Source organism: Hippocampus bargibanti, linkage group LG09 (genome assembly GCF_051943395.1).
Source record: "Hippocampus bargibanti isolate YZ-2025 linkage group LG09, ASM5194339v1, whole genome shotgun sequence".
In the NCBI taxonomy this organism is placed as follows: domain Eukaryota; kingdom Metazoa; phylum Chordata; class Actinopteri; order Syngnathiformes; family Syngnathidae; genus Hippocampus; species Hippocampus bargibanti.
In genome coordinates, this window is record NC_142742.1 from 4,248,133 (window position 1) to 4,275,773 (window position 27,641).

Here is a 27,641-nt window from a genome sequence, read left to right on the forward strand (position 1 = left end):
TGTAATTTGGATGCAGTGACCACGACGTCGGACCCCGTACAAGCGATTCTGGCTCCACATGCAAGACGCGCTCCTTCCTCGATACAATAATAACAGTAAAGCGATGGATCAGGCAATGAATAAAGCACGTTGACGGCTTACTGGAAGCGTTCTCGAAAGCTGGACGGGTTGCTGAGCTTCTTTGTCTGTAATCTATCGTATGTAATCTCCGTAATATAGGCGCCCTCAAGTGCGATGGCCTTCTGACCGTCTGGTTGAAATTTGATCTGTTTTGACTTTTGATAGCGATAAAAATACCCTGAATGTCTTTTTTTTTTCGAGTGGAAATTTGATGGTGGTCAGGGTATCTGACAATTTGGATTGGGAGGAATGTCGGTGCCATTTAAAGGCAAAAATCATGAAAATACGATCACATTTCATAGCTTTTTGTTCAAGGCCGTTTTCAGAAATTCACTCTAAGGCAGTTTTACTTAGTCACGTGAAATTTGGTAAGAATGTCGATCATGTAACTACCCCCCCCCCCCAAAAAAAAAAAAAACTCGCCCACAAGTTGTTTGTCATTTTGTCTACACCAGCCCATTTTTGTATCATTTTTCCACATTTAATTTATCTATTTATGTACAGTAAAGTCTCGTTATATCGATATTCAAGGGAGTCCGAAAAAATATCGATATAACCGGGACTATCGATATATCCGACCCTGTTTGCATGTAATTTTATCCGTGCGTGCATAGAAATAGTATCGATATAACCGGGACTATCGATATATCCGATATCGATATAACGAGACTTTACTGTATTTATTTATTTCTATATTTATTTATAAAGCACAAGTTTCACTCAACAAATGTGAAAAATTTAGCCCTTGTAACCAAATTCACTGAGTACTTTGAAATGTGTTAGATTTTTCTTTTAAGAGTAGAACGGCGATGCCTATGTGGAAACTGTCGCGGCTTGGAATTGAAGCGGATTTATGTGGGGACAATCTTTTTTCGTCAATGAATGCTACAGCTTCGTGGTTGTTTTCAACATTTAGCTTGTAGCAGACGTGCACATTCCACCATGACGTCCCTGATCCACTGGTGAAAAGGATGCGTTGATCCTCTCCTCTTTCATCTAGAACTGATTCATGCAACAAATTCAATGACTGTGTCTTTGTGTTGTCATATTTGTTATTTAGTTTTTTTGTTCTTTTGACCTGAAGATGGCGCCGCGAGAGTGGTTGTCTTTACAGCAGCTCCTGTATTTTGTTTTTCTACTTCTTCCTTTCCTTTCATTTCGCACTGCTTCTTGCAACAAAGAAGGTGCAGAAGGTGCTTAAGATTCAATGACTGTGTCTTTGTGTTGTGTCACATTATTTGTTAATTATTTTTCGTTGTTTTGACTTCAAGATGGCACGTGAGAGTGGCTGCCTTTACAGCAGCTCTTGTATTTTTGTTTCTACTTCTTCCTTTGGGTTCCTCTTACTTTCATCATTCTGCCGCTGTGAAATGTCAATTTACCCACTGTGAGACTAATAAAGGCTAATCCAATCCAATAAAGGAGAAAAAGTCATATTGAGGTCAGAAGATGCCTTGAAAAAAATGGCCAGTAAGGTACATAAAAATACACATTTTCCTACACACTGATTTCGGATTGCTCTTCACGTCAAGACAGACTAATAATATATTTAAAAATCAATAGTTTGATAGAGACAATTTTGATGAAGACGTTTTTGGCCCATGTCAAAACTTGAACCAGAACACATGTACAATGCGCGACACTTAAAAAAAATAAACAGCGTATAAAATTTCAAGGGATTTGAAATGCGGCAGTTTTGATCTACTCCGCTTTCCTCCGTCCTCTCTAACTGCAACGACTATTTGCGGACTTCCAAACGGGCTCTCCAAAAGTGGAAATATGAATTGCTGTGGTCAAAGGGAAGAGTCGAATACAAGTTTGTCTTGCGGCCCTGAAACCCAGACAGGTTGAGTCAGACTCTGGAGCGTCACTTTAAATACAAAATCGACCACCATCTTTTCCGTGACGCGGGATGACCTTGTTTTGTTGCAATGTTTCAAGGAACATAAGTCATTTGTCATTTGTATTCAATGGGATGCTATTAAATTTTGGAAATGTGACATTTTAATTTTTTAATAGTTATTTATGTTTGCCTCATGGTACAGGGTTCAATTCCAGGCTCTGTGCATTCCTGTGTGTACCTACATCAAAATTTGAAATGATAAAACGCTAACACAAATGGAATATGCAGTTTACCACTCATCCGCATATTATGCTTTTATCAAACCCACCGTACGCAGCGATAAAAAAATGTATAGGTCACATCCGTTACGACCCGTCCGTTCCGACCAAGTGGCCGTAAGTCGAAATGGTTGTAAGTTGACATCCATTCAAAATGTTGAATAGAGACTCGGAGGCTAAATGACTGGCAAACTCCCCCCTGTGGTGCCATCACTCGGTTGATTGCTGTGTGAGAGTGAGATGCTGGCTGGCCAAAATTGTTGTACGCGTTGCCGCCCTGGTAGCACGTTGTGATGCCAGCTGTAGAATATAAATGTTAAAAATAGGGTCTGGAGGTTGTGGTCATAAGTACGGATGGTCATAAATCGGGTTGGTCGTAAGTTGGAAGTTACCTGTACCGATATCAAAATTTGAAATGACAAAACGCTAGCACAAGTGGAATATGCAATTTACCGCTCATGTGCATGTTATGCTTTTATCCACCCGACCGTACGCAGCGATAACAAAATTAGTATATACCTCTATATATATATATATATATATAATTTAATTTTAAAAAAATATTTAATATAAAAAAAAGCCAGGTTACTTTAAAGTCCATGGGAAATTTTGGCTACTTTTTATATAGTATGGCTTCAAATCTCTTTTTAACAATCTGAGATGTTTACTTTATTAAAAAAAATTAAGGGTTGCAACATGTCGTGCGTCAATGTCGTTTAAGGCCATCTCCAAATAAGCCGAATGGAAGCTGATCCTGAAATACGCAAATTTGAGGCTTTACGCCTCCACAAAGCATCGGGTGGCTTGGTCCACCTCTTTTTATATGCACTCCCACCACCCCCTCTTTGGGTGTTGATTCAAAGAGTGAAAAAAAAAAAGAGTTAGGTGGCACAATAACGCAGATGTAGATGTTTAACTTCCCTGGATGGCTTAATTAAAGCTTCCAGATGGAAATATATCTAGGCTAACGTTAGCCAATTTTGGGTAACGGTGACTTGGCCGCGGTAAAATCACGTACCATAAAGGTATTTCCATTCAAAGCTGACATTTTTTTGTTGTAAAATTGATGATTTAGTGTTTGTATACAAAATGTTCAAGTCTCTTAAGTCTAATTGTGAGCATGAATGTTTGGCTATGTGTGGCCTGCAGTTCAGGGTGTCCTCGCCTTTTGCCCCAAGACAGCTGCGATAAGCTCCTGCATGCCCTGCGACATAAACATACCAGAAAATGTATGTATGTAAAATATGTTCCCAGAATTGAAATTTGTCACCCCAAAATTCCCATTATCGTCATAAACTCATTCACTGCCATTCAAGAATTTATTCTCAAATGTGTTCAGGTTTTGTTTGATCATGCTTGAGTGCTGATAAAGCGCTGGCCGTGGCCTCTGGCAATTTTTTTTCTTTTCCACAAGGGGGCATAATTTCCCCTTATTTCCATGTTAGCGCTTTGTTCCAGCTTCATCTGTTCGAGTATGTACATATAGCATCGTATTCTGGACAGCCATTTCAAGCTCATATAACTCCAGACCCATATAATTTAGGAATTAACTATTTTTTATGATAATGGTTTCTAACGCTGCACTGAATGCTTATGTCATCCTAAAATGTAATATTCTGTAGGTCCTGGAATTCAAGTGACAATGACAAAAACCCTGGCACCGGAGTGCATCCATTTTTGCATGTCTGGCAGTGAGAAAAAAAAAGACAAGCATGAGGTATCACATGACATTTTAGATTATCATAAAAAGTGACGTATCATCAGTTCCGATAGCGACACAGATGACATTCACTGTCTCCGCATTCCCCAGAATCGTCCCAATCGCTTCATTGTACGCCACAATCCCACATTTGACCTCCGCAGGGCACAATGCTTTGCTCCAATTAAAAGAACTAAAAAATAAAAAAATCTAGCTAATTATATCCTAGCTTGTGAAAGCTATATTTTCCATTTTCATGATGACTCTCACAACTGCGAAACACCCTCTAGCTAATTAAAGGTCGGAAAGTGCCAAAACCTAATATTACCAATCTAAGACATTTTTTTGAGTCTTTTGCTCTCCTAGACAATCAAGACAGAACATGTTTGCTCTAAAGGACAACCGACACCATTTTTTTTGTTTCCTAACTGAAATTAAAAAAAATGTTTTATAGCATCTAAAATACCCAGAACAAGCAGGATATTTTAGTCAAATGCAAAACACCAATAAAAATGACTTAAAGTGTCCAAAAACTACTTCAAATTGAACCCGGAATTGGCCAGTTTCAGAAGGTCCCGCCCCCTTGTTCGTGATGTCACGCCAAGACGTCTTGCCTTGCTCGAGAATCGAAACAATGGCTTCAGATTCGGAGAAGATGCTTTCTTGCTACTCATCCAGTTATAAATATGATTCAAATAGTTCTGAAGAGGAAAGCATAAATGTTTGCAATCGATTAAAGAAGTCTTTCCGGGTCATTTTGAGGCATCAGGACTGATGTGTAGCACCCAGAACATGCAGAAAATGGCGCCCAAACCCCATTGGAAATGGGCTGATTTGCCTGCTGGGAATTTGTGTCAACTAGTATCAAATAGTAGTCTTGGTAAAACACAACGATTCACCACCGCGTTATTTATGTTTTCCTTCTAATTTCGCTATCAACACGGATCAACAGAAGGTTTTCAGACCAAAGTACCGCAAAATGCATTGTGTTTCCTTTCTCGGTCAGGGGCGGTCCTTTAGTGACGTCACGTACGGACTCGTCACCAACTCAAAAACAAGACTTCCTGAATATTCAGCGCGAGTCTTAAAACGTAAAATATAGCTATATGCGGTGGAATCTTTGTAAAATACGCTCAGTCAAAGTCATTAGAAGCGACTTTACAAATTATGGACACAATTTGTCCGAGGGCGTCGGTTGTCCTTTAAAGCACGTTACAGAACAATATGGTATTCATTTTATATCATTTGACAATGCACTAGCTTATAATCAAGAGAGCAGCCTCTGTGTTGTTGCCATGGCGATTCCTAATGACCGGCATTTAGCGGTCAGTTGATTGGCGGCCGAACGTGGACCACCAATAGTTTTTGTGTTAGGGTGAGAGCATCATTGCAATTTTTTTTAACGGCTTCTACGAAGTGATTTCTAGAGCTCATTCCAGCTTAGTCATGACACTTTGGCGTTGACATACTGTAAAGGCTTTTAAATCATTTGGATGACGAGAGTGAATGTGCAACAAGAGGGTGAGCCAAATGTTATTTTATGTCCCTTCGAAAGTTGAGTCATATTGAAGAAAAAAAACGATGTTAAAAAAAATGCTACTTTCTGTGTATATCGTGCTAAGGGAAAACTCGCTTTGAACTCTGAACTCTTTCAACAGTCGCCCAAATGGAACTGTATAGTGCCACTTAGTAATTTTTTGATGATGATACTAGTGCACCGGAGTCTACCGGAAACAGATTCCTTGTGTGTTCTACATACTTGGCAATCAAGATGATTCTGATTCTGAAAATCAAGTCCAATTTTATTTTTTATTCATTCATTTAATTACAGTAAAGTCTCATCATATCGATATTACCGGGAGTCGGAAAAAATATCGATATAACCGGACTATCGATATATCCGATCCCGCGGCATGTAAATTTTCTCCTTGGGTTCATAGAAATTGTATCGTAATAAGCAGTACTATCGATATAACCGATATCGATATAACAAGACTTTACTGTAATTCCTTTATTCATTCATCAGCATATTTATGTATTTATTCATTTACATATTTATTTATCCGCCAATTTATGTATTTGTGTTCATATATTTATTTCTATTTATTTATTCATTCATTTATATGCATATTTATTTATTTATTCATTCATCTATGTATTTATTTTTCTGTTCATTTATTTATTTACTTATTTATTCATACATCTATTTATTTATCCGCCAATGTATGTATTTGTGTTCATATATCAGAATCAGAATCATCTTTATTGCCAAGTATGTAGGACACACAAGGAATTTGTTTCCGGTAGAACACGCTGCACTAGTATCGTTGTCAAAAAAACTGCTATCCGCCAAGTTATGTATTTATTTTATTTATTTGTTTGTTTATTTATCAGTGTATTTTTTTAATCTATTTATTTTTTATTTATTTATCCACGTATTTATTTAGCTACATTCATTTATCCCCATATGTACTTATTAATCTATTTAGCAGCATATTTATTTATTTCTATCTTACTATTATTTATTTTTTTCTATCTGTTCAGTTATTTATTTTTTATCTGCTCATTTATTTATTCATTTATTTATCCACATATTTATGTATTTATTCATTTATTTGTTGTCTATTTATTTATCACTTTATTTTTTTGTAATTTATTTATACATTTATTTATCCACATATTTATTCATGTGTTAATTTTTTTATCACGTTATTTACGTATTTATTTATTGATTGATGTATGTATTTGTTTACTTGTGTTTTTTGTGGAGTATGAATTAAGAAGATAAATCCACCCGTTTTTTCTCCATCTCAATATTCGGAAAAAAAAAAATGACTTCACGGTGTCTAAAGCAGGGGTGTCAAAGTCATTTTTTGCCGCGGGCCACATTGTAGTTATGGTTTCCTCTCGATGGCCGTTATGAATTTGGGGAACCCATTAGAATGTTTAAATCCCTTCAAATATTACATATAGAGCACACAGCAAATTAATGAATAACTCATTTTCAAATCTGAAGTCAAGAATAATGACTTTTATTGTGGTTGACATCCAAAAATGTGAAATTTTGGCTCAGATTTTAGCAATCGTCATGGAATTTAACAAGTTTGATTTGCTTTTGCGGGCCGAAAAAAATGATGTGGCGGGCCGGATTTGTCCCGCGGGCCTTGACTTTGACACCTGTGCTCTAAAGGCTCATTAGGCAACAAGTTGAGCAAATCATGTGGGGTTGGGAGCAGGGTTCATGTGGACAATGGCGCGGCGCCACTCCCACAAACTTTTTTTATGATTCGCTATCATGAAATGGTTTTGCATATGAACATTTTAAGCTGAAAATGAAATGAACGACGGATTAATTGAAAGGAAAAGTTTTCATCTCCTTGCACTCATCCTAAATCGTGTGCATCGTCTCCTGAAATAAGCTTCAAGTGTGTCTCGTGTTCAGCCACAAAGTACACGTCAGCGCACAATCGTCTATTCTTTTTGTGGAACGTTTTGATGCCGTGTCCAAAATAGAATGGTAATTTCTATGCTCAAACAAATGATTACACACCCCCCCCCCAAAAGAAAAATTAAAAATACCATAATGATTGCCTGAAATGACTTCTTGTAAGCCGCATTAGGAAAATTCTGGTATGACAAGAAATTAAGCAAAATGCCCTACACATAAGCTTCAGATTCACAGAAAAATCTCCTGTCGCATGATAAATATAGAAACTTGGATAATGAGCCACATGCTGCTTCACCATATTTAAACACAAAAAGCATGAAAATATGATCACATTTAGCCAAAGGTAGTTTAAATGGTAATGTGAAATTTGGTATTGAGTTCTGTTTGTATATTTGTTCCATTTTTTTGTATACATTTTCTACATCTTTATTTAATTATTTCTAAAACAGTTTTCACTCAACAAATTTGAAAATGTAACCCTTGTCACCCAATTCACTTAGCGACATGACATTAGTTAGATTTTTCTTTTAAGAGTAGAACGCCGATGCGTATGTGGAACTGTCGCGGCTTGGAATTAAAGCGGATTTACGTGGGCCGTGAGATGTGAGACAATCTGTTCGTCAATGGATGATGCTACAGCTTTGTATTTGCTTTCAACATTTAGCTTGTAGCAGGCGTGCGCATTTCACCATGACGTCCCTGATCCACTGATGAAAAGGATGCTTTGATCCTCTCCTCTTTCATCTAGTACTGCTTCATAACACAAAGAGGGTACAGAAGTGCTTAAGATTGAATGACTGTGTGTCTTTGTGTTGTCATATTTGTTATTTAGTTTTTTTTGTTCTTTTGACTTCAAGATGGCGCCGCGAGAGTGGCTGCCTTTACAGCAGCTCCTGTATTTTGTTTTTCTACTTTCTTTCCTTTCCTCTTCTTTTCATAACTTTGCTGCTGTGAAATGTGAATTTCTCCACTGAGAGACGAATAAAGGTACATCCAATTCAAATGTACTTGGTGTAAAAATCTGGGCCTGTTTAGTCGCACATAAGATTTCGTTTTCTAAGCCTTAAAACTACACAAAATAGACTTTATTTTATGTATAATGAATGTGCTATGGTATTATAATTAAAGAAATAAACTGTACCGTATAATAAAGTCATTTTATTTACCTTTGTGATGGTCGTTGATGGCTTGATGGAATGGAGTGGCCGGTTTCATCAGCATTAAACACGTGATGAGTAACGTAGCCTTCTTCTTTCACCATCTTGAGGAATGATCCCTTGTAGGTGCGATAATTTTATCTAGTTCCTCGTCAATTGTGTTCTGTTTAGCTGGGTTGATAGCTTTTTGCAAGTGTACAGATGGCTTGTGCGGGTTGTTTGTAGAGCCTGATTGATGGGATATTTTAACCTTGCAGTCTACACCGCCTTTGAACTATCAAAGTTGAAACTCTCTCACTGTCGTCTGCCTGTCTCTTTAATGTTTAACCCCCTCACTTCTGCGTTCTTGATCAATCGCGTGGCTTTAACCGAAGACTGGGGGCGGGGAATAGAGGACAAAAACAGTTGGCTGCCATTTTGTTGTTAGAAGAACGGGCTCGTTCGCGAACGACACATCACTCATTGAGGCAGCTCGGTGTATGAAAAAAGTTTGTATGCCAAGGTAAAATTTTCATAAATGTAACGGTGTACCAAAAAGTTGGTAAGCTAAGGGGTTCGTAAACCGAGGTATCACTGTATGTCTCAAAGTAGTAAACCCACAAAAAAAAAGTCTGTAGAACCCCAATGCTTGAAAAGACACCGGGAGTTTCCTATTATGGTAGTAGCCACTGACCATTTATGACCCACGGACCATATATTCCCTACCCCGTCTATAAGGTTTCATGCTGACTGTGACTTTTGGTTTCAAGACACTTAAAACTCTCAAGTGGTTGATACCAAAGAGGTCATTTTTTTTTAATCTAAACTTGCGTTAAAATGTCTAATTATGCCCGCCGTGTTTTAGTGTTCTTCCACTTTCCCATGGCTCACTCAGCACTCTGTAATCAAGTCACACGAGACGCAGCGTCACCCGATAGAAAGGCGGCGAGAACATAAGTCGCTGGCAAACCTTTCATTACTTGCTCTGTTCGCACGGGATATGGATCTTATTTTCATCACCTGCACATTACCACGCCCCCCTTTAGAATTACCACAGCGCCTGCTTTTAATTTAAGAGCAAACTTTTATTTTGATTCATAATTATTTACTTGCATATTGCGGCGTAAATGACAGTCGGGATTTCTGTCATTATAGGGTATGCAACAATGCGCCAATCATAGCCACCCCGGCAGCGTTTTTTTTTTTTTTTTTTTTACATACCAGGAAAAATACAGTCCTTTTACTTGTGTGCATTTATTTAAAAGAAAACTCACTATTTTTCCCAACAAATCACACAGACGATTATGTTGTCATGTTATTTATTATGTTTTTTTTTTTTTTTAACTTCGAGATGGCGTCACAATAGTGGCTGCCTTTCCAGCAGCTCCTGTATTTTGTTATTCTACTTCTTTCTTTCCTTACCTCTTCCTTTCATAACTTTTCTGCTGTGAAATGTGAATTTCTCCACTGAGAGACGAATAAAGGTACATCCAATCCAATCCAAATGTACTTAGTGTAAAAATCTGGGCTTGTTTAGTCGCACATAAAATTTTGTTTTGGTGAAAGAAAGTATGGCAAACGGCGGATACGCACTTTCTGCCATCTTGTGAAAGAGGGTTTGATAGTTCTGCCTGCCATTACATGTCGCTGGGATAGATAGATCAAAGATTTATAACTTGGGTTGATTCAAATTCTCCTCTATCCTTTGTTAATCTGTTCATTTTTAAATAGTCGTTTCAATCCCTTCAAATATTACATATAGAGCACACAGCAAATTACCGAATAACTCGTTTTCAAATCTGAAGTCAAGAATAATGACTTTTATTGTGGTTGACATCCAAAAATATGAAATTTTGGCTCAGATTTTAGCAATCGTCATAGAATTTAACAAGTTTGATTTGCTTTCGCGGGCCGAAAAAAATGATGTGGAGGGCCGGATTTGGCCCGCCGGCCTTGACTTTGACACCTGTGGGTTATAGCGACTACATGGGGTTATAGCGATAACACACAAGTGGACCTATTAAAAAAAAAAGTGGTTTAAACATGCCGTTGGATCAGAGAAAAACTCCCCAAAAATGTTTTTAAACCTTTCATAGAAAAAAAGCTGCACAGATCATTTCACTAATGTCCCTTAATCTGTTTAGGAAAGTATTCATGCCGTCATAAGCACTTGACCTAAAAATCTACTGTATGAAAATAACATTAGCTTAACACGAATAGGCTACGCGGTCTAATGGGGGAAACGACTGCTGCGTTAGCATCTTGTGCTTGCCGCCACTTGCTCGTCAGTTGTTTGTAGACTGCCGTTATGTAATCATGCGCCGTATAGACAGATTTTAGGGTCATAAATCAATCCGAGCGACCCGACAACTGACTGCTAGCGGTAAAAAAAAATAAGGTTGCCACAATGGCTGGCTGCTTCTTTGAAAAGGCTATTCGGTACTTAAAGGCTAACTTTGATTTGGATGATCCAATTTGTCCTGCTCAAGGCCTCCACTCCAAATATATGGTTGAGATTCCCATTTTTTAAAATGTATTTGTTTTTTTCACAAACTATAGATGTTTATGTGCAGTAGAATGTTCTGTTAGGCACTCAGACGAGCCAAAAGATATTTAGCCAGTGACTGGCTAGCTTGCTTCCTTAGACTACCAAGACTATTAACTTTTCCCATTAGCAAGTAGCTAGCCAGCCGCAACGCATGTCAAGTTTATGTAGACTATGATGTTAGCATGATGTTCCCAGACTGCTTCGTCAGCAAACCACCATGTGTTTGTCACATATGTGTGGATTTCTACATGATGTTTTTTGCCCTAGCCGCCGACTGGCTCGCTGCCACAACTGCTATTTTAGCACCTCAGGCTATCCGCTAATGTATTTTTACACTCGGGGATAATTTATTGTACAGCGGAAAAAAAAATGTTTCAAACTACAACCACGAGTACATGCATGCATGTGTACTCAGGGGCATCGGGGCGGATGTCTTGTGGTTTTGGCCTCTTGGGGCCAACCACAGGACCGCCCGACGCAAATTTCCCAAAACCCCACCGGGAGCTACAGTAAAAGCTGCCATCAAAAAAAGATGTTTGATCGTCCTTTCGCTAGTTCGTTCCTGCCATACTGTCTGCGGTGTATCTATAGAATTTGTCATTGTGGCCCATCCAAACGGTTCGTACTACCTAACCATTATTGCTAATTGACATCTTTCTTGTCTCCTGGCGACCGCTGAACAACTGAAAAATGCGTCACAAAGGACATAGCGGGGTAATTTGTGGCTTGAGCTATACTTATGGTACATATAGGGTTATCATGTGGCAATTATTTCACAAAACCGCTCCCAGCAGGCTCTTTCATGTTGTTACCTGTGTGTGTGAATGCCTAAAACAAAAAGGTTATTTCCCGTGAAGACCAAGTCTATGCACAAATGACAAAGAACGTTGGCAAGCTAGCTACTTGACAGTCGCGAGTATATAAACAAATAAGAATAATTTCAGTCTAGTAGTCTATGATGTGACAGGTGTCACAACGGTGTCTGTATTGAGCTCCATGTTGCTACCGTCTTAATAATGCTGCACGTGTGAATGTGTCATTTTCTTTATTTTATTGTTGCAACACAGAATGGCAGAAAGAGATAGGCGAAGTCGCATGGGTTTCGCCCTGGAAATGACATGCGACTTCCCAGCTAGGTCTTCAAAGAAGTGTACATAACAAAACTGAATAAGCAACATGTGTGATCGCACAGTGGTTATTTGCAGAAAGGGGAAATATAACATAAGTTAATTTGGATTTACGTGATGTCACTGAACGCACCACATGCTGAACGGCGGCGCAACACACGATAATTGTAGCACCGGCGAACTGCCGACACGCCATTAACACTCACGGCCAAATGGGAAAACGACACAAACAACGATATACAGTAAAACCGAAATGAAACAATCATTACCTGCAACATTGTATGGCAGGAGGGATGGGTGAAGTCGCATGGGTTTCGTCTTGGAAATGACTGCGCAACAGAAAAGCACTGTAAGCTCAACTGTTATAAACTTCCACTTGACAAAACTTAAATTAAAAACCGATACCAAAGGTCATGTGGACTCGAAAGAAATACACCACACAGTAGAAAATGGAAAACAAGGTGAGATATCGTCATGAAAATGCGAGTGAATCCAGACCTTCGGTGACATGCGACTTACCATGTGACTTCCCAGGTAGCTCTGCATGTGCAACGGGGGACGTTGCGTCACTTCCGTCAAAATTTAATAATCTTAATTAATGACTTAGATATATATGCTCAAATGACAAAGAACGCTGGATAACTAGGTAGCTACTTGACAGTCATGAGTATAAAAAAATAAGAATTATTAAAAAAGTGAAGTCTATGGACAAATGACAAGAACATGGCTGATAGCCTGTCAATGTCGAGCTACCTGTCGGCAAGACAACGTAGCTGTCAACATGACATGGCGGCTAGCTTTTCCGGTGCTACCTCGCTCAGAGATCGGCACCCTTAAATAATAAAAAGGAGCTATTTGCTGAAGCAAAATTTATACTCTATATTTATAAAGTAATAGTCAATTACATTATTTGTCTTATCTGGCTTTTGTTTTTGAAACTCAGGACAGTAGTGTTACCAAGATTTGCTAACGAGGTTAGCTTGAAAAGCTAACATCACACTCGCCATACAGGATGTGTGACAAACATTTTTTTTAAATTCTGTTAAACATCTCCTGACTCGTTTCTGTGTAAACAAATATATACGGTAAGTATACTGTACATAAGCATCAAAGATGATCAAAACATCTTCAAAAAAATCTATTTACATCATGTCTTTTTCTTTCAACATATAAACACAACATGCAAACAGTTGTAGGCCACAGTCCAGACATATTTTTTTAAATTTAGAAGAGCACACAACAAGATATTTCCATCCCGACACCAACGTCTGCTCCAACTGTGTGATGTGTGCGTCAAAGTGACCATCTGGACGACACTTTGCACCCTTGGGTGCGTTGTGGGCATGGAAGAAAACACATGCAGCAGGTTACAATGACAAAGGAGGGCTTTTTTATATATATATACATATTTAGTCATGTTATTGTACATCCATATTTCCTCCCCCCATCTGAAAACTACACACAATGCACGAATTGGACAATAAATAAATACATAAATAAATAAATAAATACCTACCTACATACATGCATACATACATACATACATACATACATACATACATACATACATACATACATACATACATACATACATACATACATACATACATACATAAATGGGAGGAGTGTGGTCAATTTGATCAAACTTATTGATTTTACTCACCCATTCAATTTGTTCCTTTTTCAACCCCTCAAATTCCAATTCGTTTGCACCTTGCACAGATTCTTAAAACTGTCACATTAAAAAAAATAGATGAGATTAGATGAGCCTTTATTAGTCTCGCAGTGAAGAAATTTACATTTCACATCAGAAAAAAAAAACAAAATACAGGAGCTGCTGTAAAGGCAGCCACTCCTGCGGCACCATCATGAAGTAAAAAAAGAGTAATAATAATAAATAATGTGAGACAGTCTTCAATCTTAAACACTTTCTGCACCCTCTTTGTTGCATGAAGCTGTTCTAGATGAAAGAAGAGAAGGATCAAAGAATCCTTTTCACCAGTGGATCAGGGACGTCATGGCGGAATGTGGACGTCTGCTACAAGCTAAATGTCAAAAACAAACACGAAGCTGCTAGCATCCATTGACGAAAAGACATTGTCTTACATCTCCTGTCCGACATAAATCCGCTTCAATTCTAAGCGGCGACAGTACCTTATACGCATTGGCGATCTGCGCTGATGCTCCTTTCTTCTCATCATCCACATTCGCCACATTGTGTTTCAAAATATAGGTTTAAAAAAAGAGTTAGCATGACACAGAATACAATTAACAAATGCTAGCCTTGTCTATTTGTTTAGCTATTCTTTTTCCGTCATGGCGCATAAAGTGCAACGGTTAAGGAGGCTGGAGATTGTACAGTTGTCAATTAGTCAACCACCGTCGGTCAACCTAAAGACCAAAAGCACTTTTCCAAAGCAGGTCGGCCATTCCAGTCACACGTGCATCACTTTGGTTCCGGGTATATCAAGAGCAGGGGGTCCGTGCGGTGTTTATTCACGGGATGCATTAACATACGTTTACGGCCAAAAAGGCGCATGACAATTACAGGTTTGAAGAAGGAGTAAAGTAAACAGACTGGTGGCTAATTTTAAGATAGTATGTCATGCGCACATGCAGGAGATGAAGTCAGAGGACTTTTTTTTCGAATTTAACTAAAAGACGTATAATTAAGTTGGAAGACACTGGGATATATTTGTCAATTCCTTTTTGTCGCTTATTGGGTGGGTTTAGCATGCCGCAGTATTTCATAAAAATGACTACCCGGCTCACATTCTTGTCACTACAGTGATACCTTGACTTACGAACTTAATTGGTTCCCAGACAGAGTGTGTAAGGTGAAAAGTGTGTTTCTCAAAAATTAATTTCCCATAGGAAACCATTAAAATGAGAATAATCTGTTCCCCATAAAACTGAATTTTCTACTTTCCAATTTTCTAAGCCTTAAAACCACACAAAATATACCTTATTTTATGTATAATAAATGTGCTATGGTATTATAATGAAAGAAATAAACAATACTATATAATAAAGTCATTTTATTTACCTTTGTGATGGTCGTTGATGGTTTGATGGAATGGAGTGGCCGGTTTCATCAGCATTAAACACTTGATGAGGAACGTAGCCGCCTTCTTCTGCAATCATTTACCTTGTTCCTCATCAATTGTGTCTGTTTAGCTGGGATGATAGCTTTTTGCATCAAGTGTACAGATTGCTTGTGCGGGTTGTATGTGGAGCCTGATTGATGGGATATTTTAACCTTGCAGTCTACACTCTGCCTTTGAACTATCAAAGTTGAAATCCATTTTCTCACTCTTTCTCTGTCGTCTGCCTGTCTCTTTAATGTTTAAACCACCTCCCCTCACTGCTGCGTTCTTGACCAATCACGTGGCTTTAACCGATGACTAGGGGCGGGGAATAGAGGACTAAAAAATGTCGCCAGCCATTTCCTTTTTTGGAGAAAAGGCTTGTTCGCAAACGACACATCACTCTTTGTGGCAGCTTCGTGTGTATCCCGAAAAATAGTTTGTCTGCCAAGGTAAAATTTTCATAAATTTAACATTCATAAACCGAAAAGTTCGTAAGCCAAGGGGTTCGTAAACTGAGGTATCACTGTATATTATTATTTATTCGAGAATCACATTTACAAAAATCTAAGTATGGAGTCACTATTGTGAAAGGTCCTAAGCGTCGCCCTGTCAGAGTAACACGTTGCAACGGGGACAGATAGTGGAATCATGGCAGTCTGCTGAGGATATTATCTCGAGCCTGGCTTCATTGTTTCTCTCCTAATGAGGTTTCTGGGCAATGCGCCATTGTTGTCACTTCGTCACAAGGCCGCACTAATAATCCACATGACTGAACTAAATGGTGGTTCTTTTCGCACCTCATTAATGATTCAAGCATCATTTCCAGTGTGCAGGAAGCGACGGAAGCCATATTGCTCAGGGCGGTGTTATTATAAACACGTTTCTTACACTACACTCAATTATCTCTGAACTACATTTAAACAAAGCCGTCGTTAGCTTGATATCAGAATTGTTCAAGTCATTTTTAACTGAGTCTTGCTAACATGTGACATTAGATGTTTTGCAATAAAACCTTTGAAAATAAAAAACAAAACGACGAAAGACAAATTGGTCCGGTCGGAAAGTGTAATGGCGCCACTCGTGGGACATTACAGTCAGTTGAGAATTTAATCATTGGCACCGGCCTACCCACTTTCGAGGACTTACTGCAAGATCCAAGACAAGAGTGCGGAAAATCCGACTGGACCCTCCGCACCCTGCCCACCACCTTTTCCAGCGACTCCCCTCAGTTAGGCACGACCGATCCATGTGAACCAAATCCAGCAGACATTTAAACAGCTTCTTCCCCCGTCGCCATTAACTCTCTAAACAGTAATCCAAATATAATAATAATAATAATAATAATAATAATAATAATAATAATAATAAATTACATTTATTACCGCCTTTCAAAACTCTCAAGGTCACTTTACAGTCACAGGACACATTTTTCTGTGGATGAGCAGCGGCGCACTCAACCCGGAAGTAACTCAAATAGATAGAAAGCTAGTTAGCTAGCTAAAAGATAGCTGAAGATAGCCAATAGCTAGCTAGCTAGTACCTCATTGTAGCTCCAGCTCTGTACTCACTTGAAGCACTGTCTGCTTGATACTTTCCACATTATCTCACAGTTGTTCCTGAAAATGAACACTTGCATTAAGGAATTCGATTAGATTAGATTAGCCTTTATTAGTGTCCTCCATACTTATTTGTCATGCCGTTTTTATGATGATACTAGTGCAGCGTGTACACACAAATTGTGAGTTCTATATATTTGGCCAATAAAGATGATTCTGATTCTAATAAAGTTGTTGGCCATTAGATTGGACTCACCCACCTCAACATCCTGGAAATACATGACCATCAGAGCTAGCACGTCATCAGAGCTAGCACGTGCTTTGACTCCAAAATACCCCCAAAAGGGCCACGTGGAAGGAAAATGTGTCTGGATTGAGATAAATTGCAAGCTTATTAATGAGAACACGTGACGTTTGTATTATTACGTTTGAGAGAGCAGAGGTACCTGTACGCTCTCAGCCAGACGACTTGCATCAGGAGAGGCCACCAAAGTACCGCATTTGAGGTAAAAAAAAAAAACCCTGAAGGGGGCGCCATCCACCAGCTTTTCCACACACCAAGCTCCCACATCCCTCTTGACCACAGTCAGGAACTCTCCCAGGAAGGCCAGGATGCAAAGACGACCGTGTGTCATCTCATTGAAAGAAACAAAGACGTATTGTATTGAACTGTATCCGGTATCTATTCACAGTCGCTGTGAGGTGGAAGCCATTTTGTGAAGTTAACTCCACGAATACCAACAATAATCAACACCAAGTGGAGCATTACACCTTATTTCCAATCTAAATTAAAATAAAGGCCTGGGAGTACAGTATCCTCCTTGCTGCTTATCCTGTGATCCTGTGATGTAAAAAATAATAATAATAATGATTATGTGATGCCCCCGAAACATTATCCCTAGTCATTAGCTTGTTGGCGTGGAATGGGTCATGAATGCTTACAAATAAATAAATAAGTAAATAAATAAATAAATGGTCAAAAACAAAAATATATAAATAAATACTAAACAAACGAATAAATACATAAATAAATAAATAAATAAATAAATAAATAAATAGGTACATGGATATATGGAAGCATGGATACATGGATAAATGGATAAATAAACGAATGAAGAAATGAGTAAATGAATAAACAAACAAGCCCATAAATAAATAGATAAATTGTTAAACAAACTAATAGATAAATAAATAAATAAATAAATAAATACATCGATAAATACACTAATAGAGAAATATATAAATAATAAACGAATGAATAAATTAGTAAATAAATAAACAATCCAATAAATATACAAAAAGATAAATAATAAATGAATAAACATACAAGCCAATAAATAAACACATACGGATATAACTAAATAACTTAACAAATAAATACATACATACATACATACATACATACATACATACATACATACACACACACATAAACAAACAAACAAACAAATAAATACATAAATAAATAAAAACTCAACTTCTCTAAAAGATTCAACTGCTTTAAAGCAGCTAAAATTGTGTAAAAGCTAAGGTAGACACAAACGGTGACAGAAAATTCGAAAGACGGTACAAGACGTGTTAGCTTGACAATGATCCGCGATGTGATGCATCTCACCATCTGCTGCTCTCAATTGCCAACTGGAAGGTGTCAGCGAGGCATGTCCACCTGACGCTCAAGCTGCTCCCGCGAGGCCGGAGGATGATACCGATATGCTCAGCGGCCGAGTGAATTAATTCATGTTACGTCTGAAGTTTACAAAAATACAAAAACAACCCCTCTGGCTTCTGCTCAAGGGGCATTCAAAGACCTGCTCAGAAAAATGGAAATGATGACACGTTCAATGGCAATCAGGAAAAAACCATGCACCAAAACAGAAAATCCTTGCAAGTAAATCACAAAATAATTTTGATGGGGTGTTTGTGAAAATACAACAAAGGAATATATTTTTTAATCAACATCGACATAATTCTGAACCAATAAGTAGAAGGAATTGAGCTGAGGAATTCGATCGATCCCACTCATACCTCGACCGAACAACCGTATAAAATGAATCTTTCAACCGTTAAAAAATGTCTTTGCAGACCTTTTAGGATTTGTAATTTGATCACTCCTGCTGAATATAGTCTGGAAAGGTCATTACCGTTGACCAGATTGACAATTAGCATAGCAGCTACGCACTGTGCGCAAAATGTTCATTTTAACAATCGAAACAATTTGGCGCATTTTGGCCCGTGAGCGCATAAAAGCCAAAGCGGTTTAAATGGAGGTCAAGCTGTGAGTCATGAATAAGACATGTCCTTTTCTCTCGCTTCATCCCCTTGATAAAAGAGCCTATGAACGGACGCCATTGTTCAACACACTGACCGCTCTACAATGAATAAATGCATTGTCCCAATCGTGCTCTTTTATCAACTCCATTTTGCCTCGTGTGAGTCATACAATTGGCAGCACTGCACTTGAGCGCTAGCAAGGCCTTCCCTAGCGACTAGCGTATGGACCACCGGACGCGGTGAGCCCAAATCGAGTCAGAAAGGTCCGAGTCTAAGTCAACTCGCCATTTCCGAGATCATTTTTCAAGTAGTTTTGGGACACTTTAACTCATTTTATTTGGTGTTTTGCATTTGACTAAAAATATCAGCCTGCGTATCTTGGGTATTTTAGATGCTATAAAACGTTTTTCTGATGTCAGTTAGAAAAAATGGTGTCGGTTGTCCTTTAAAGGACAACCGACGTCTCCGGACAAGTTGTGTCCATAATTCAAATGACTTCTACTGAGCGTATTTTACAAAGATTCCACCGCATATAGCTATATTTTCCGTTTTAAGACTCGCGCTGAATATGCAGGAAGTCTTGTTTTTGAGTTGGTGACGAGTCCGTACGTGACGTCACTAAAGGACCGCCCCATGACCGTAAAAAAGACGCATTGTAGCGGTCCTTCCATCACGTCAATGTATTTTGCTGTACTTGTTTGGTCTGGGGACCTCGTGTTGCACCCAAACGCCACCAGAAGGCCAGAAGAGGGCGTCCAAGCGCCATATAAGGAATTTATCAGCCTGTGGAAACGGAGGTGGCCACAAGAGGTCGCCATTTTGTGCCTCTTTTTTTGGGTGAGAGATTTTCCCCCAATGTTGCCTCAAAATGGCACAAATAAATTATTTAATCGATTACAAACATGTATGCTTTCCTCTTCAGAACTATTTGAATCATATTCATCACTGGATGTATAACAAGAAAGCATATTCTCAGAATTTGAAGCCATTGTTCTGATTCACTAGCAATGCAAGACATCTTGGCGTGACGTCACCAACTGGGGGCGGGACTTTCAGAAAATGCCCAATTCACAGCTCAATTTTTTTGCAGATTTTGGACACTTTAAGTCATTTTTATTGGTGTTTTGCATTTAACTAAAAATATCATACTGCGTGTTTTGGGTATTTTAGATGCTATAAAACGTTTTTCTGGTGTCAGTTAAGAAACAAAAAGTGACGTCGGTTGTCCTTTAAGTGACTGAGTCCTTGTCAAAAAAAAATGAGCCCATACTGCTACAAATCAAAATATCTGCACAAGAGTGAGTTTCTACTTGCCAAATAGCGAGTCCACTGACACGAAATAAAGTTCGAAGAAACTCCAGACATGATGAGAAGAATTAAAGTGATCTGTAACCTGCAAAATAATAAATAAATAAATAAATAAATAAATAAATAAATAAATAAATAATAAATAAATAAATAATAATAAATAAATAAATACAAATAATAAATAATAAATAAATAAATAAAATGAATAAAAATAATAAATAAAAATAACTAAAATCTAATATGATACTTGTATACACATTCCATTGAAAGACACTGTTCACCTCCCATTCGTAAACATGAGCTTAATTGCTCAATGTTGATCACTTCTCGCGTCCGCAATCGGTGCAAAGGATGTTGTCGCGTTGGGTGAGGAAGCAAAATCATATTTATTTTTAGACAGCTCCACAATTTCTTAACACATAGTAGGATGACGCATCAAATGGTATTCATATCCTCATCTTTTATTGAACGCCATTTTTCTCTTCATTCAAGTGTCAATGTCGCAACAGAACTGCGTCAGAAGAAAAAATAAATCGTAAATAAGGTTGAGTTAGTTGCCAGAGATTGAAAAGAAGCGTGGACTACATATAGTAAATTGGCTTGCAAAATCAAATAATTGGGTGGGTATGATACTTGTATACACATTCCATTGAAAGACACTGTTCACCTCCCATTCGTAAACATGAGCTTAATTGCTCAAAGTTGATCACTTCTCGCGTCCGCAGTCGGTGCAAAGGATGTTGTCACGTTGGGTGAGGAAGCCTCGGCCAACCAGGGACATGGCGCACTGCCCGCACGTGAAGCATTCGCTGTGCCACTGACGCTCCTCGAACGACACGTACTTGGCCCCGGCTAGACCTGTGCAAAAAATAAATAAATAAAATAAAATTACATAAAATAAAATGACATAAAAAATAAAATAAAATAAAATAAAATAAAATAAAATCATGTAAAATAAAATAAAATAAAATAAAATAAAATAAAATAAAATAAAATAAAATGTATACGGCATATTGTGCCGACTTCACCTCTGCATTGTGAGGCGAACGCGCTAACTAGTTGAATACCATACCACCCCAAAATGTATGATATGCCAATTAAAATACCTAAAAAATAAATAAGATAACCGAATAAATAACTGAATAAATAAATACATTAATTAATTAATTACTTAATTAAAAGCAATTATATATAAATAAACGAATAAATATATAAATAAACGAATAAATATATAAATTAACTAATTAAAATAAATAACCAAGTAAATAAATAAATAAGTAAATAAATAAATACATGAATTAATAAATATTTAAATAAATGAATAACAACCATAAATAAACCGGTAAATAAATATGTAAATAATAAAATAAATAACTTAAAACCAAATACAAATAAATAAATAAATAAATAATCTCATAAATATTTTTAATTGATAAATTACAAAACACAAATGAATAAATAAATAAATAAATAAATAAATAAATAAATAAATAAATAAATAATCAACAACCATAAATCACTAAACTATAGTAAATAAATAGTCCGTAAATAAATTTAGAAACAAATATAAATAAATACAAATACACACTATTAAATAAACTAATAAACATTCAAATTCATAAATTAAAAACGAATAAATCAATAAATGTTTAAAATAATAAATTAATAACAAAACATAAATAAATAAATAAATAAATGTAAAAACAATTATAAATATATATAAATACATACAAATAACATATATATAAATAACACACTATAAACATATTTAAAATAATAAATAGCTAAATAAAAATAATAGATAAATAAATAACCAAATAAATAAATAAATAAATAAATAAATAATCATTGATGATGGAGTTAACCTAGTCAAAAAATCCATTGTCGATTGTCATAGGAAAAAACAATTGCAAGGAGAAGTAAATGAACGGGGGTGGCTCACTTGTGATTGGCTTGGTGCAGCCCACGCACTTCTTGGCGTAAAGATCACTGAAGCATTCCAGGCAGTACGGGTAGTTTTCTCTTGAAGTGAAGCGCTGGCCCGACAGCTGCTTCCTGCAGCCGATGCACAGGAAGCACTCGCGGTGCCACGGTTTTTCCTGGTACGTCACGCCGCCCGTCGTGATGGCCTGGAGAAGATCATGCTCTCTTGTGACTATTTAAAAAAAAAAATCCTAACAAACATCCTTTGCATCCTTTTTTTCCCCAATTGTCTTCTTACCGATTGATTTGTTGTTCACAAACACGCCGTGTTGAAACTCACCTTCTTGCAAGCGCAGCATTGATAGGCAAATTGCTTCTCGAAGCAGCCCACGCAGTAGTAGCCATCGTCTTTTGGGATGAAGGACTTGGTTCCAATGGGCTGCTGGCAACGGTGGCAAAGGAAGCACGTCTCATGCCAGCTGTTGCCCTTATACTCCATTTTGCGAGAACCTAACACAGGAATGGGCGACAAGAACATGGCCGCTGAAAGGAAAACCGACGTCTCCGGACAAGTTGTGTCCATAATTTGTAAAATGGCTTCAAAGGACTTCTACTGGGCGTATTTTAATAAGATTCCACCGCATATAGCGATATTTTACGTTTTAAGACTCGCGCTGAACATTCAGGAAGTCTTGTTTTTGAGTTGGTGACGAGTCCGTACGTGACATCACTAAAGGAATGCCCCTGACCGAAAAAAAGGACACATTGTAGCAGTCCTTCCATCATGTCAGTGCATTTTGCTGTGCTTGTTTGGTCTGAAAACGTCATGTTGCACCAAAAAGAGCCAGAAGAGGGCGACCAAGCTCCATATAAGGAATTTATCAGCCTGTGGAAATGGGTTGATTAATTCCTCACAGGAGCTCGGTCGCCATTTTCCGCCTCTTTTTTGGTGATCCATTTCCCCCCAATGTTGCCTCAAAATGGCACAGAATAAATTCTTTAATCGATTGCAAACATGTATGCTTTCCTCTTCAGAACTATTTGACGTCTTGGCGTGACGTCACGAACTGGAGGCAGGACTTTCTGAAAATGCCCAATTCGCAGCTCAATTTTTTTTGCAGATTTTGGACACTTTAAGTAATTTTTATTGGTGTTTTGCATTTTAATAAAAATATCAGACAGCGTGTTTTGGGTATTTTAGATGCTATAAAACTTTTTTTCTGATGTCAGTTAAAAAACACAAAAGTGACGTCGGTTGCCCTTTAAAAATAACGAGCTAACCGCTAATTTTTGTGAGGGATCGAGCGCATTGCGGTGTTGCGTTGCCGTTGTTTTTACGTCTGGTCGACAAGGCTCTTGATGGACGGTAAATGAGGGTAATCAGAACCCTGGAATGCATCGTGACAAGGGGGTGGGGCTTACCCGGCATGATGGTCTTCTTGCAGGTGATGCACTTGGACGAATAGTCGTGAGCGTAGCACTCGGTGCAAAGCATCAGATCGTCCTTGGCGGAGAAGGCCTTCTCCACCAGGGAGCGGCTACATTTGGCGCATTTGAAGCATTCCTCGTGCCAGTGACGGTCCTTGTAGGACAGATCCTGGTCGTATGAATGGACAGTTGAAAAATTAGCATCGTAGCAGATTTCATTTTTTATTTCATTGTTTTTTTTCGGGTGCTATTAACAAATGTTCAGGTTTTAGGTTTTCGAACTTGGGTGCCGATAAAGTGCTAGTCAGACTTCTGGCAATGTTTTTCCCCTTTCACAAGCGAGCGGCATTTAGCTTTTTATTCCTTGTTAGTGCTTTGTTACAGCTTCAGCTGTTGTTAAAGCGCTATCTTCCCAATATGTATGTATTGCATTGTATTTTGGACAGTTGCCCCCATTTCAAGCTTAGGTAACTCCAGACCCATATAATTTAGGAATTAACTCTATTTTTCTGATAAAAGAAGAGTGTCTAATGTTTCTTACACTGCATTAAATATTTATGTACTCAATATTCCCGTAGGTCCTGGAATCTGAGTGAAAATGACAAAAACCCTGGCACCGGAGTGTACACATTTTTGCACATCATCTGGCAGTGAATAAAGTTAAGGGGAAAAAAATTGCTCAACTTTTCATTGTTATTATTATCGTTTCAAGCTCATATAACTCCAGACTCGTATAATTTAGGAATTAACATTATTAAGGCAAGCAATCACTATTTAGCAAGGCATTGTTCACTTTTATTTTGGAATTACAGTCAATGGCAATTGGATAGGGATTACTATTTGGCAAATGAATTTGAGATGTTCATTGGATTGGATTGCCCTTTGCCTTAGTCTGGCAGTGGAGAAATTTACATTTCACAGCAGCAAAGTGATAAAATGAATGAAAGTAGAAAAACAAAATACACGAGCTGCTGGAAATGGTCGGTAAAATCAACATATGATTGTTCGTATCATTGTATGATTTATCAGAATGTGCTAAATACAGCATTTGTTTTCTATTCCAAGTTGTTTTAAACGTTTCGAACACCCACAGCGTCACTGTTGCTTTTGTTAGGTTGTGCTTTGCATTTTTTATGTGAGAGCATATCTGAGAGCGGACTTTCAGAAGACAGTTGACTTTGTCGTAGTTTAGTTTTACGTTGACTTTGACTGTAAACTGTGACTGTAAAGTGTCCTTGAGAGCTTTGAAAGGCACTTGACATAAAATGTATTATTATTATTATTATTATTATTATTATTATTATTATTATTATTATTATTGTTATTGTTATTGTTATTATTATTTTTATTTTTATTTTTATTTTTATTTTTATTTTTAATTATTATTATTTAAAAAAATCCGAATTTATTCGGGTTTTTTCTTGCGGGGGATGCCACTAAAGCGCTGGTCAGACCTCTGTCAATGTTTTTTCCCTTCCACGGGAGGGGCAGTATTTGCCATTTGCACTGCCGCCCCCATTTCAAGCACTGATAACTCCAGACCCATATAACTTAGGAATTAGTTCTTTTTTCCTGGTGTAAGAAGAGAGTCGAAGGTTTCTTATGCTACATTGAAAGTTTATGTAGTCCTAAAACTCAATATTCCGTGAGTCCTGGAATTTGAGTTAGAATGACAAAAAAACCCGGCAATTGAGTGGATATATATATTTTATATACAGTAAAGTCTCGTTATATCGATATTCAAGGGAGTCCGAAAAAATATCGATACAACCGGGACTATCGATATATCCGACCCTATTTGCATGTAATTTTCTCCGTGCGTGCATAGAAATAGTATCGATATAACCGGGACTATCGATATATCCGATATCGATATAACGAGACTTTACTGTATTTTATAATAATTTATATCTTTTATAATAATTTTATATATTTTTGCACATTATCTGGCAGTGAATTAGTAACACATCGGCAATTTCCAAACTGCGCAGTGGAACTCTTAGGAAGGACTCAGTACTTATCTTCTGCTTCTTAGTACTCACTTTCTTTGACCACAATGCTAAAAAGCTAATTCGTAAGTCACATTTCTGCTCGCAACTCAAAGCGGGGGAGGGGAAACAACATGACTTACCTTGCAGTTGGTGCCGATGGGCTTGGAGCAACTCTGGCAGCAGTTGGCAAACAAACTCTCAAAGCACTTGGTACAGTACTGCGTGTCCTCTTTCATGATGTACTTCTTCCCCAGCAGGGAATCTTTGCAATAATGGCAATCGAAGCGCTCGCGGCCCGACATGGTCCTTTCGAAAATGGACAAACACTTTCGGGTACGGGCGACGAAAAAAGCAGATGAGGCACGGATGAAGGGCTACCCACCGGGCCGGGGGTCTGTCTTCTATAAATACTGCATCTCTTATTTAGCCGTAATCTCCGAGGGGAGGGCGGACATGGGCCGCCGCATCATTCTGCACCTTTTAAGGGAGACCATGTCCAGCACATCACTAAGCCTTTTTAACGGCCGGCCAGAAAAGAAGGCGCCCTGCAGGTTTGGAAAGCAGTTTAAGTATTTGCCCTATATCCTCCAGGACTATCTTAAGGTCCTTGGACTCGTATACTCTTGGTCCCCACTATGGATTACAGTCAGGTACACTTGTAACACTACCAGCCTGAAAAAAAAATGTTCGAGTAAGGATTAGTACTCTTAGCCTGTGACCGTAAAGTGTCCTTGAGAGTTTTGAAGTGTTGTTTTCCGATTATTCTTATTCTTAATATTATTATTAATGTGCTGAATTGTGCGACCCTAAGATCCCCATTTTCATAGACCGGCGCACATAGGCTCGTCCTAAAAAATGGCCCATCTCCATTTTCGCGTTGGGGGAAGTCAAGTTGAGCGTGTTTGGGTAATTTGGCGGATCGCAAGGTGTTCTTGGCTGACCAAGGTTGTTCTCGATGACATGTACTTGCTTGACTTGTGCGCGGGTAGTGAGAAATCAGTTCCCGTTCAAGTGATGGTGTGGGTATATGTGCTTGTTTGTCTCTTTAAGGCGACCAATCGAATGTGACTGTGTGTGTGTGTCTATGAGTGTGTGTGTATATGCATATGTCTACGTGTATGTAGGTGTGTGTGTGTTTGTGTGTGTGTGTGTGTCTATGTGTGTATACTATATGTATATGAATGTGCGTATGCATGTGTATGTATGTATGTATGTATGTATGTATGTATGTATGTATGTATGTATGTATGTATGGATGGTACCCCACCAAACACATGGATGGATGGATGGATGGATGTACATGTACATGTATATGCATTTGTGTGTGTATATGTATATGTATATGTATATGTATATGTATATGTATATGTATATGTATATATGAATATGTGTTTGTGTGTCTATGTGAATGTGTGTATATGTAAATGTATATGTGTATATATGTATATGTGAATGTGTATGTATGTGTATAAGTGTGCGTGTGTGTGAATGTGTATGTGTATGTATGTTTTAAAAGGTGCGTATAAAGGAAATGGATTATTATTATTATTATTATTATTATTATTATTATTATTATTATTATTATTATTATTATTATGTATGAATCTATGTGTGGGCATATGTACATATGAATTTGTGTGTGTGTGTGTGTGTGTGTGTGTGCGTGTGTGCGTGTGTGTGTGTGTGTGTGTGTGTGTGTGTGTGTGTGTGTGTGTGTGTGTGTGTGTGTGTGTGTGTGTGTGTGTGTGTGTGTGTGTGTGTGTGTGTGTGTGTGTTTTCGATTAAATTTGGAAGGTGCACCTATTAGTAATTGTGCCTGTCTGTGAAAATACCAAAAGAAAAAATACTTTATGCAAGACTTATGTTGGACATGAAA

The 27,641-nt window shown here is 37.8% G+C and overlaps 2 protein-coding genes across 16 annotated transcripts in view; both read right to left on the reverse strand.

Moving 5' to 3' along the window:
- Nucleotides 1-19,053, reverse strand: part of LOC148893396 (uncharacterized) — a 31,219-nt gene extending 12,166 nt beyond the window's left edge. The window contains exons 1-7 of one of the 15 annotated variants that reach the window (XR_016115960.1): nucleotides 18,460-19,053; nucleotides 17,291-17,479; nucleotides 17,105-17,212; nucleotides 16,857-16,904; nucleotides 14,354-14,389; nucleotides 13,863-14,244; nucleotides 12,101-13,524 (exon numbers count right to left, since the gene is read on the reverse strand). Coding sequence is in view for 3 of the 15 variants with exons in the window: in XM_089004112.1 (XP_088860238.1) it covers nucleotides 14,215-14,244; nucleotides 14,354-14,389; nucleotides 17,105-17,212; nucleotides 17,291-17,479; nucleotides 18,460-18,462 (366 nt within the window). In the remaining 12 variants the exon portion in view is untranslated. Of the gene's footprint in view, nucleotides 1-2,929; nucleotides 3,446-12,100; nucleotides 13,525-13,862; nucleotides 16,593-16,856; nucleotides 17,213-17,290; nucleotides 17,686-18,459 lie in introns of those variants that run through there. The other 14 variants (XM_089004112.1, XR_016115953.1, XR_016115958.1 and 11 more) reach the window with 14 other exon arrangements.
- A 1,810-nt stretch (nucleotides 19,054-20,863) lies between these two features.
- fhl5 (four and a half LIM domains 5) lies at nucleotides 20,864-26,169 on the reverse strand. The gene is made up of 5 exons (XM_089004114.1): nucleotides 25,906-26,169; nucleotides 23,769-23,943; nucleotides 22,687-22,856; nucleotides 22,366-22,552; nucleotides 20,864-21,281 (listed from the first exon to the last, which is right to left on the reverse strand). The coding sequence occupies exons 1-5, from the start codon at nucleotides 26,065-26,067 to the stop codon at nucleotides 21,130-21,132; spliced, it is 846 nt and encodes a 281-aa protein (XP_088860240.1). The 5' UTR covers nucleotides 26,068-26,169; the 3' UTR covers nucleotides 20,864-21,129.
- Nucleotides 26,170-27,641: the final 1,472 nt, after the last annotated feature.

Coding starts and splice junctions, on each gene's coding strand:
- fhl5 (XM_089004114.1), bottom strand. CDS start 26,067: ATGTCGGGCCGCGAGCGCTTCGATTGCCATTATTGCAAAGATTCCCTG. Junction 22,553..22,686: donor AATGCTGCGCTTGCAAGAAG/GTGAGTTTCAAC, acceptor GATCTTCTCCAG/GCCATCACGACGGGCGGCGT. Junction 21,282..22,365: donor CTGCACCAAGCCAATCACAA/GTGAGCCACCCC, acceptor TTTTTTGCACAG/GTCTAGCCGGGGCCAAGTAC.